We start from the raw sequence: 12,190 nt of genomic DNA, 5'->3' as shown, positions 1-12,190 counted from the left end.
ACCCCCACCCCCACCCCCCGCTTAGAGCCTCTGACTGGCCTCTACTGATCTTTCTATTTTTGAGAGATTTGGGACATATTTTTAATCCATGTGAAAATAATGCAGATTTTCAAAACTCTAATAATCTGGACACATTTGCATTTGCATGAACCCTATTCACATCCCCTGAAGATTTCCTGCCGATAATCCCCCTCCTCCCAGCCCACTGCCTTTCTTCTGACCTTCTCATATCGCCCTGGCCTTAAAGAGTAAATGTTCCCATCCAGCAAATGACTCTCACAGGCTCCCACTGAGAAAGCAAAAACAAGACCATGAAAGTAAAGGAAAACCTGGCCTGTTTCTCATTAGCCCTGCTCCAGGGTGCTCACCAGTCCTGTCCTGCCCTGATTACCTTCCCTTGCTCCAGGTGTGTGGTCTGGTACTTACTTTTATGACTCCCTCAGATAATTACCTTTCCTCCTCTGACATGTCCCTGGAAAAAAGTGCCTGCTGTCCTGTGAGGTGCTGCTCAATTTCCTCTAAATGCTCCCGGAAACTCTGGCATACAGTCTTCATGGCTTCCATCTCAAGGACTGTGCACTGAGAATGATTAGAAAGAGCTGAGAAAGGTGTCCTTTCTGATGCACTGGAAAAGCTCACCCAGGGAAGGGAATGGGTCTCCCTTCCCACTGGGGATCAAAGTTCTCCTGTTAATATACGAGGAAGAGAATAGGGAGACCCAGCCTTTGGCCTCCAGAAGTAACTAGTGGCTGTAGTTAGCTGAGACAGGAAGGCAGAGGTTCTTGGGCAGCCCTTAAGTGGCTATCATTACATCTCAAAGAGACTGGGTGATGTGGGGCTGCAAAGACATGGATAGAAGGGGGTGGGGGAGGCCAGCCAGAGGGCTTGTGCTTAGAAAAGTCAAGTCTCTCATTTAATTTTGTTTAACTTTGGTGCTGAGTACCAAGAACACTGGACACATCTACTCAGATGGTGTGTGCTTGATTAAAGAAAATCTGCTTAGAATATATTTTTAATGAGTCGTAGCCCTGCTTAGCCACCATTCCTGGAGGTTGAGATCTGCAGCATCAGCTCCACCTAGCTAACAAGCCCACCCAGAGTAAGACAGGCAAAGTTTGGGCATCCCATCCTTTCTGGGAGTTGGAATCTGGAATTGAGCTCCATCTACACTCTCCACCTTGCTTTCCATTACTTCTGATGTGAATCATCTTTCAAATTTTACATTCTCTCTAGAACTGTGCCTTTGCCTTGGTTTCCTAATTTAAACATATTCCTGCAGCATCTGAAATTGCTGAATGCTCTCTACATAACAACTCTGACCTGCATTAAGATACTTAATCAAACTCTAGCATGGCTTCTAGCAGAACAAGACTCTGTCCCTAGAATGCTTAGCCTCAGCCCCTAATTAAATTGCCTGCCTGAAAAAAGCTCAGGGCTGCCAGGAAAATTTATAGTTTGCTTTAGCCAAAACCTGGCATAGACCCCTGACCTACCTTTCTTATATCATTTACTAAAAGGGGCTTAAAATTGTGAACGTATATCTCTTACAACTCAGAATTGTCTTTCTCAAGGACCCAAGAACCATTCCTTTGAAACATACTTATCTGGAAGGCTATTGCCCAGGCTCTGTGGGAGGGTAGAATCCTAGTTTCAGTACCTGTCAGCTGGCTGAACAGCATTTACACTGACCTGACCAAACTTTTGTAAGTTTTCTCATCTCTGACTCTATTAAGCTCCTGCTCTTCCCTTTTTCTTACTTTCTTTAAAATGCCTAAATGATCTGTGTGCAAATCAGAATGGAGTTCAGTTCTTTCCCCTACCACCAGCAGTTGAACAAAATCTCTTTTCACTGCTCTGACTTCCGTCTGCTGTGTATCTTTGACACACTCAAGCTCTGTCCATTTGTGGGACACTCTGATGATATGCTGAGTTTTTACCCAGCTATCTCCCTTATTTTGCAATCTGGTTGGATCATGCTTTGAATAAACCCAGGACCCAAGATCCCAGGATCACTACCTACCTAACTCTGGATGGGGTCAATGCTCATTGGACCCTAAAGTTATCTCTATGAGGTCCCCCAGACCCCATCAGTATGCCTAACTGCATGCTCACTTTTCCCCTTCTCATTAACATAATTCTACTTAGGGGCAGCAATGTGTCTAGCTGAAGAACTACATTTCCCAGTGTCCCTTGCAGATAGGACAGCCAATGGGATGGAAGCAAAGAGCCTGATGTTGGGGCCTTTGAGACACTCTTTAGAGGAATCTGACATGGCTAGCAGGCCCACTTAACATTTTCTTCTCACCCTTCCACAGAGACAAACCATATACCTAGGTTAATTCTTTCAGTCCTGTTTCTAGGAAGTTCCGTATTTCTTACCCTTCTCCCCAAAACCACATGGCCAAGATCCTGGCAGTCCTATGATTGTTCTTTTCAGAATTGTCATAATGGTAATACTTTTTTTTTTTTTTTGCTTTGAGAGTTAAGTTTTGAGTTTATCCTCCAAGTTTTATAATTTTTAATGCACTATTTAACTGCCTCAGTCTGAGTTTATGTGAACCAGCAATAAGGAGACTCTGAAGCATTATTGATTTTGGCAAGAGTGCTTAGAAAATGATCATATTGTGGCCTTTAAAGCCAGAAAAGATCCTGCAGACCATGAGGGCTTCTTTCACAGACACATGCTCTGAAAAAGAATGGTTAATAACTTTGTGGTCAAAAAAAATGGCAGCCAGATTTCAAACCCAAGCCTTCAGATTCATCTCTTTTCTTCTCAGTACCTGACTGGGTCACAGCGGGACCTATGGAGTAGCTAGACATGTGAAGAAATTATCTGTTCTTCAGGAGGGAGTTGATCAAGTGGTTCAAGTGTACTCCTATACAATATCCAAGACTGGCCAGCTGGTTCAAATTCACTTCAAAGTTCTGGGGACAGTGAGATTAGGCCCTTCAAAAGACGTTGCCCAAGTTGGCTGGACATCATAAACACTGGGTTTTATGCTCCATCTAGATCTTTCAGGGTGACCCTTCATGATTGGATGGTGTGGGGTTGGATTTGGAAATAACCAATGGAATGTTCACATTCCCCTCAGTGATGTGGAAGATTCTGAAAGGCTGCCATCTTCTGGTCATTTGGAAACACAAAGAAAATACATTTTAGCCCTAGAACAGATAAAGAAACAGTTTGCAAGGAAGGAAACTTTATGCAAGGAAGAATGTATTTTGTACTCCTTTTGGGGGGCGTCCGGTACCGGGATTGAACTCAGGAGCACTCAATGACTGAGCCACATCCCCAGCCCTATTTTGTATTTTATTGAGAGACAGGGTCTCACTGAGTTGCTTAGTGCCTTGCTGTTGCTGAGGCTGGCTTTGAACTCATGATCCTCCTGCCTCAGCCTCCTGAGCTGCTGGGATTACAGGCTTGAGCCACCGCACTTGGCTTTTTTTTTTTTTTTCTTTCCAATTTAAGGACTAAGTTAAACCTAATCTAATACAAGTTCTGCTCTACTGACCCAAACCCATTAAATCAAACTTCAGTTGTAAAAGAAAGGGTACCAATAACCATTGAACTTTCACTTTTGAATCAGCTCATATTACTTTTTAAATTTTGTATAATTTTGGTTTTCTGTAAAATTAAATCATAAACACAATAGAAGAATTTTCTAATATTCAGATCTTATTCTAGAAAGATTTTCATTTTTTAATTAATAAATAATTCTTGAGAAGTCATCTATATAGGTTTATATATGTAAATCTAATTATATCAACAAATCAATTTTTAAGTTAACAAATTATTGTAAAGAATCAATTCACTTCTAAGAATTTATTCATATCAACAAACCTTTACCTTAAGATATCCCAGAAGATCACAAAAATGGCCATGTGTTTCTCTGCAGTGAAACCACTGGATAAGCTGGAGGTGTTTCTCTGTGTCATATGTTTTACCTAAAATTGCTCTTAGTTTTAACTTATGTTTGGAATTCCTATTATGTAAAAGGTGATATCCATGCTTGCCTATAATCTTCATTTGCACATTTTCTAGTTAATTTTCTCCTAAATATCTTTCCTAACCCTTGCTAACACATAGCATTTAACTTAAAGTCATTTTTCTCTGGAATATTTTTCAGGCCTTATAAACCCAGGCTCACTCTCAAGGTAGCAGATGTTGCTGCACTGCGCACCCTTTTCCTCTTTGTTCTTTAAGTTTCTTTGTTTGGCTCTGGGCTCACCTAGAAATGCAATCCCTTATTTTCGCTTGTTCTCATGTGTGTGTGTGTGTGTGTGTGTGTGTAGGCATGTATGTATGTCTGCCTACAAGCACAAATACACATGTGCATAGTTGCGTGTGTTTTGATTGTTTCCTTTTAATGTGTGTTTCTGGTTCCTTGGATCTAAATAAAGAGAAACATTAACATCTAGTAAAACTCTAAATAATATTCATTTCAGTAGGTATATAATACCAAATTAATTTGGTAAAAGTACCTTTTTTGTATAATTGCAAGCTCTAGAAGGGGAGAAGGCTAAGGCAATATGGGACAAGGTATCTTAAACTGTGGGCTGGTGACACGCACACTCATTCCAACTCCTGCTTGTTTAAAACCTATAGCCATCTGAGGATGTCCACTGTGCATTATGGGCCACAAAGCCTCTATTTTCAGCAGAAGTGCTAATATGTCATAGCGTCAACCCAGTAGGAGCATCTATTTCTAGATGACAAGTTGTTCTGCACAGATGGGACTATGCAGGTCCAAGGCCTAAAGTAGGAAGAATGGGAAGACCTCTGGTCTAGACTCAGGGTAACCCCTAGACCTATATTAGTCTCTTGTCTAAACAGCATCCTTTCCTAGTACCTGGCTCTGGGTTCCGAGCCTAAGTTTCTCTAGGGCTGTGTCCGTCTGTGTTCTGCCTTCCAGAAGCTGTAGTCCTTCTACCTGCTTATATGCTCCCTAGTGCCAGATGCCCCCTTTCTCTCTCAGTCCTCAGAATCATGCTCCTACAAATTTCTGAGGACTCCTCCAATACCTCATGTGCTCCAAGCCATGGTAGCAATGGTCTGACCAGGCTGTGCTACTTGATCTGCTGTGCTCCTGGATGCCAGGGCTTGCCTGATGAAGTAGGTATCCTTCTAGAACTTGTGTCAGGCCCACCCATAAGCTGCTCTAGACTCTGTGACTTCTGTATTCATTGACTCAACCATGTAAAATAATCTCCTGCAGCTGGACACTGTTGTTTGTGCCATGGGAGACTGGGTTACCTTTTTTCCCTCTTTGTTCAATTGTGGTCGAGTCACTGAATGAGGGATAGTCTAACTGAGTATCTATACTCATCTGTTGTCATAGATACCTGATTTTAATATCAAGTGATAAATTGATAGTACTTCTCAATTGATACATGTTTGGAATCTCTCTTCTCAACACAATCAATAAATGAATTTGTATTGTTTTCAAGGGTGTATGTGAACAGATGAGGTATTATCTTATTGCTTGAATAAAACTTTCTCTTACAAGAAGATAATCTTCATTCATGTATCATTTAAAAATATTCCAAATGCCTGATAGTTTTGAAATATGAAAGAATAATGTGACAAATTATATCAACTTTCATGTAATTATTTTCTTTATCATTACATTGATAGATATTTCTATTTGTTGAGAGATCATGTAGAAATATGTTTTACCTTCTAAATAATCACTTTCTAATGTTAACATTACTTTTATATATATTTAGATATTTTAGAGTTGGACACACCTTTGCTTGGAATGGATGTCCAAAACTTTCATGTCTTCCAAATTTGAATTTGTATTTGCCACTTTGTAGTTTGGAAGTGCTGGAAGAATTATATAACCTCTCTCAGTTCTATTTCCTGGTCTATAAAAGAGAGAGGACATGGAATATATTAGGAATCCAATAAATATTTATGGTATGTATGAATCCAAGGTCAGATGACATAAAGTCATTAAAATGTTTAGCATAGGTACTCAACAAATATTTACGGAACTGAAGAATTGGAAGGTAACCTAGCAGACACCAAACCCTAGATGCTCAGTAAATCACATTTCCTATTCATTTTCTTTGAATAGCTGCAATCCTAGTCTCTTTTAACTCTCTCTGTATGCAGTTTCATGTGTGAGAGTCTTGATATTTTGAATTAATGGTGGGCCTTGAAGGCCTAGATTATTTCTTACCTTGAGGATTGTTGAAAGGACTGGAAGGACTCATTAAATACCTGTTGACTAATCAAAGGCCCAAAAAGGTTGATCAATTTGTAATAACCCCAATGTCTGCTTTGAAACAAGCCTAGAAAGGGTGGACCAAAGTCCTTCTACTTGACATGAGGAGTTCTAGATTCAAGAACTTGGCAGAAGTAAAACAATATTAATAACTGAAGATGAGAGGAACACCCAACTAATATTACCTAGAGCTTCTCTGTACCAGACTGTGCTGAGTACTTTACAAGCTTATTTAATAATAAGACAATCCAGGTCTACAGACTGCATCATCTCCTTATTTGATAGGGTGGACCCAGAGAAATTAAATGGCTCGTGCAAGAGTATTCAGCTAAGAAAATGTAAGACCAGAACTTCTCAGCTAGACTGAATTGGAGATGAGGCAGATACATAAATGCTGACAATCTTCGGGATATGAATTTACTGTTTTATGCCTTAGTTTTCCCTTCTGTAAAATGAGGACTAATCATAAAATCTGCCTTCCTTGCTTCAAAAGGTGATTGATGAGCAGCATGAAATAAGAAGAGATTTGGGAGAATATGCCCTCAATGATAAAGTACTCTATAAATGGTTTGCGTGATTTAAGTCAGGAGGGCAATCCCCAAGATCTCACATTCAGGAAGGAAGCCTCAACCTTATCCCTGAGGCATTAGTGGTGCCTTTGGTGCACCTGCCTTCTCATCTTTGCAGGGGAAACACTTACAGAACAAAGCTCCCTCATGGTGGTGTCCTGAAGGGCTTTCAAGGTCCTTGTGAACTGGGCTTCTGGGTGATCTGCATGTGAGCCCAGGCAGTGCCTACAGACTGGAGGTGCAGGGCCGGGGCTTGATCTTTCTGCACAGCAGTGGGGATGGTGATGACAGCAGACACAGCCCAGGGTGGGTGTAGTGTGGCAGGTGTCCATTGGGTAAAGACTAGGGAAACCTGCATCCAGAGAGACCGATTTGGTGAGGGGCGGGGACCTCTGAGCGAAGGCCTTGTCACTTGGGGATGAACAGCAATGCCAGGGCTGGGATTCATAGGTATAAAAAGTCTGAACAGAAACATCAGCGACCTGTCTCGCTTCTGTCCCTAGTCTTGGTCCTGTGGTAGTCAGAGGGTCACACAGAGTGCATTCTAAATCTGTGCTTCCACAGTCAGTCCCCAAGGCCATGGCACTCTGAGCAGCTGACACCAGATTAGAGGACATCTGGGCTGACACAGCCTGGGAGCGGCCAGTGTTTGAGTCAGTGGGAACATCTCCAGGCAGTTTATTGAGGTGGGAAACAGACCTGTCAGATGTTTGGCCAAGGTCAACTGAACAGGATGTGACTTCTCTGTACTTAGGAATTTGCTGTGGTGGCCTCTCTTGTACTAGTGAGTTGTGGCTGGTATAGGGACAGAACTTGCTGCCCTCTTCTGCTCCTAGGGCCTCCAAGTCCACATGAGGGAAATTGTCTTGAGTCTGATGAATCCCAGGAAAACTTTGAGACTCACAGTGGTGGCCTTGTGCGAGCACTTCCTCTGTTCCCTCAGGCCCCAGAGTCCTGTCCTTCTCGTCTGTGATGTGGGCCAATCCCAGAGGGCCACAATATGTGGAGGTGACCATGGCTCCAGCGCCTTCATATTCAGCATGGGACACTGGTGGGGGCTGCCACAGATGGCCGACTTCCCTTGGGTGTTCTTTCCCAGTGGTGGTCTTGGCCAGGGTTGCGTCTGGGATCAACAGCTCTGGTGGCCCCTCTGTGGCCTCAAGCTGAGGCTCTTCCTCCACCACAGATGCTGAAGCCTTTTCTTCCAAGATGCTCCAGTCTTGGCTAGAAAAAGATGTGCTCACCATGCTCTTGGAACCAGACCTCTCTGACTCTTGCTGACAGTCCTGGGATGACACTAAGCTGTGGCTCTGGTCCCTTGGCTTTCTGCCTCTGTTCTCAGCAGGACTCTGGCTGCTTGGGAAGGAAGACATCTGTAGGAGCAACCAGGACAAAGGGAAAGGTGTCAGGAGGTGGGGAAGGCAATAGGGGTAAGGTTGTAAGTGTCATCATGGTTGACTCCGAAGTTAGGAGACAAAAGTTACAGGCTCAAGTTCTACATCAGTGAGTGCTTCATCTAGCACCAGCTTATGAGGCTCCGCTTTCTTGATTAAAAAAATTAAAAGGATGGGGCTGGGGTTGTGGCTCAGTGGTAGAGCGCTTGCCTAGCATGTGGGAGGCACTGTGTTTGATCCTCAGCACCACATAAAAAGGAAGAAAGAAAGAAGGAAAGAAAGGAAGAAATAAAGGGAAAAAAGAAGGAATGGTATTGTGTCCATCTACAACTAAAAAAATATATATTAAAAAAATGAAAAGGAAAGGTGGAATGTTCTGGAATCTCGTCTACTGTGACTCCATCATGTTCTGCCCTTTGACTGCACATGGCATGTGCCTCCAAACCCTTCTGAATCTGGCAGCCACCTTAAACTTATCTTTCCTTCTAAGTTAGCCATGAGTGAGGTTAGAGTGGACCATGTGTGGTGAGCAATAAGGGCCCTCTTCCTACCTGGAAGGGCGGGGCTTCCGGTGGCTCCTCCAGAAACCCACTGCTGTCGGACTGACAGCTGTTTGTTCTGTCCACCCTGGTGCCTGTGAGAAGAAAGAGGCCTTGAGTTCAGTAAAATAAAAATATGCTGCCAACAGGACCCCCAGGTGCCCGGCATGTCAGAGAGCCTCCACAAATGCCAAGCATATAGGAATAAAGGAATTCCATTACTTTCTCTCTTAGTTGCTAAAGAGTTCATGTAAATCTGCACCTCTAGTTTCCTAATACAAAGAGGAAAGCATGTACTAAAGGAAGGGGAACTAACTTCTCTCAAAACTAAATTACAGCCAGGCACGGTCATGCATGCATGTAATCCCAGCAGTTCAGGAGGCTGAGGCAGGAGAATCGCAAATTCAAAGACAGCCTCAGCAACTTAGTGAGGTCCTAAAGCAACTCAGTGAGACCATTCTTGAAATAAAATATAAAAAAGGGCTGGGAATGTGGCTTAGTGGTTAAGTGACTCTGGGTTCAATCCTGGTACACACACACACACACACACACACACACACACAAAGAAGATAATTGAATAAACAAAAATAATAGCAATGTGTATGGGGATTATAACAAAGACCTAAAAAGTGAAAAGTCTGCAAAAATAAGCACTTATTATTATAAAACTGAGTTGTGTGCATGGTAATAGCTACCCAAAAGATATTCCTTTAGCATGTGCAATATGTACAGAACATTTAACTTGGGTAATAGACTTGTTTACTTATTGTCAGAGAAAATAGAGACTATTGATTGTGTATTTATTATAGAAATAAATACATTTTAAATATACAAATTAAATGTATATTTAATTTGTGTAATACATTTGATTTTACTGCTTTTGTTATAATTTTAACTCAATCAGTATTAAAACTTTCTAGATCCTTTCAGAGTTAGGAGAACAATTTGTGCTTCTGTGAAAAAATAAATGAGGATGATGGTAGTAAACTTTCAAAAGCTCAATGCAGAATATAATTTTTTTAAAGTATTATGCAACGGGCCCTGTCATTTTGGCACAACCCTATAGAGTGGACACCCTATCTTCAAATATTTTCTACATGAACCCCATCTTGCAAGCTTATCATACAAGCTTCAGGACCCCTGGCTGCCTGTTACTACTCACTCCCAAAGCCCCTCTGCAGTACAGTATGCAGACAGGAGAGAAGAGGACAGGACTAACTTCCACTCTTCACTCCCCACCCCCACACTACATAGCATTAGAAACCCAACAGGATGTTTGAGCCTTGTTGGAGGATGGCAAGGTAGACTTTGCAACCTCTTGTTCTTTCTTTATGTTTTGGTGTAAAATTTGCACCACAAACTGAAGGACTCCCAGTACATCATTATTATTTCACCTTTCCAGATAATATCTAAGTAATTATTATTCTGGAGTATAAACTTCACATATGATGTTTGCTATTCCCCTTCTTACAATGCCAAAATGAAATGATAAGTTAGAATATTAGAATAAAGTGATGTGTTGCAGTGTATTCATCCACAGACTGGGTGGCCCATAACAGTCTGGTTCAAATGCAAATACAGATGTCCCTGGTATGGGTAGGAGATTGGTTCCAGGACCTCTCCCAGAATTCCAAAATCCTCAGATGCTCAAGTCCCTTATATATATATAAAAAAATGGCATAGTGTTAGCATATAACCTACACATATCTTCTTTTGTACTTTGTTTTTTGAGTTAGGTTTTCTTTGTGGGAGAGAGGGAAAGTATTGGCGATTAAATTCAGGGGCACTTGACCACTTAGCCACATCCTGAGCCCTATTTTGTATTTTATTTGGAGACAGGGTCTCACTGAGTTGCTTAGCACCTCACCTTTGCTGAGACTGCTTTGAACTCGCGATCCTCTTCCCTCAGCCTCCTGAGCTGCTGGGATTACAGGCATGTACCACCATGCCCTGCTACATGTACTTTGTGTTTTTAGGATGCTTTTTGTGTAATTTAAATCTTCCTAGATTACTTATAATAGCTAATACAATATAAATGCTATGTGTTGTATATGGTAAGTGCAAAAGCTTTGTTCCTTTGACTATTTTTGGTCTGTGGTTGGGCTGTGGATGCAGAAGCCCTTCATGTATGGAAGACAGAATAAACAACCATATACATGAAGGGCGTCTAAAAAGTACAAAGAGTACTCTCCTCTAAAAGGGGTATATTTGTCATATAACTGTTACTTTTCATTAACTATTTATAAAGCACAAACAAACAAATCTCTGAAACTGACTTAAGGGAATCTGTGAGTCAGTCCATTAGGCTTTGAGAACCTCACTTGTGTGGTGAGATCAAATGGTGGAGTTGGGCATGGTTCTGTCAGGAATGACGCTTTTTTATCTTGTGTTTGCTCTAAAAGTTGAATGCATGCATCTGAATTATTTTAAGAAACTCAACAAGCAAAATGTGGGACAATTTACAGATGGGTTAATTTCATTAGGAGGTTCAAAATCCTTGCTCCTTATAAAGCACCTTTTCAGCAACTAGACTATAAGCACCTAGATACTGCGCTTCCAAATTCTAAATATTCCTTTAGGGTTTAAAAAAGACAAAGGATGAGAAATCACCTAGCTCAGGATGGCTATGATGGATTATCAAACAAACAGACAAAAACAAATGTGTATCATTTATCACTCCCCCACCCTCATATGAATGTGTATCACAAGGGAGGCTGGACTTCAGGAAAGGTAGTTGGGCTTTTAGTAAGAGTAACAGAAATGGTACCAGCATGCCCAGGTCAGTCCCTGAAGCTAGCTAGACCAAGAGTGAGCAACCCAAGTCTCAGGATCCTCAAGAGAATTTCCCCTGAGCACTTAACATATCCAAGAGCCAGAGCTCTTCCTTACTCTGCTAAATGGGGGCCTTGACGTCCCACTTGGCTGCTACCAGTCCTTGTCCTCCCGCTAGATCTTATTACCCCAGCCTTCCACTCCTGGCTGGCTTTTGTTCCAAACCAGTTAGATAAATAGAACCCTTCACCACCAACCTTCCACACCATTTTGTTGTGTTGTTTCAATGGCTGGTTTTCCCACCAGGCCAACTTCTCTATGATGAACACTGCTGAAATGCTGCTAGGCTCTGTGACTGAATCATCTAGAAGATCTGGAGCCACCTATCTGGCTCAAATTCTTACTCTTTTATTTATGAGCTGTGTAATCTGGGGGAAGTCTGCTTGCCCTCTTTGTGCCTGATGCCTCATGTGGAAAGAATGAATATGATACTGTTATTTGTGGAGTTTTGATTAGAATAATATCCACTATTGTCATGTATGTAAGAAATAAAAAAAAAATCTAATGATATATATATATAAAAAGACATCATGTAAAAGATACTGAAAGATATTATATGAAAGTTATATATATATTTCCTGCAGAGCATCATTATTATAACTCAATCACTATTGATATTATTATTA

The 12,190-nt window shown here is 41.5% G+C and overlaps 1 protein-coding gene across 7 annotated transcripts in view; it reads right to left on the bottom strand.

The window, feature by feature from the left end:
- The window catches only part of Itprid1 (ITPR interacting domain containing 1), a 152,663-nt gene that overhangs the window by 2,006 nt on the left and 138,467 nt on the right, over positions 1-12,190 (bottom strand). For all 7 annotated transcript variants that reach the window (XM_048786427.1, XM_048786425.1, XM_048786430.1 and 4 more), the window contains exons 10-12: positions 8,745-8,827; positions 6,931-8,172; positions 452-579 (exon numbers count right to left, since the gene is read on the bottom strand). In XM_048786427.1, coding sequence (XP_048642384.1) covers positions 452-579; positions 6,931-8,172; positions 8,745-8,827 — 1,453 coding nt within the window. The remainder of the gene's footprint in view (positions 1-451; positions 580-6,930; positions 8,173-8,744; positions 8,828-12,190) is intronic.

The sequence above is a fragment of the Marmota marmota genome, unplaced genomic scaffold (genome assembly GCF_001458135.2).
Source record: "Marmota marmota marmota unplaced genomic scaffold, marMar, whole genome shotgun sequence".
Lineage (NCBI taxonomy): Eukaryota > Metazoa > Chordata > Mammalia > Rodentia > Sciuridae > Marmota > Marmota marmota.
The sequence above is the reverse complement of the archived record's forward strand: the minus strand, read 5'-3'. Positions and strand labels throughout refer to the sequence as shown.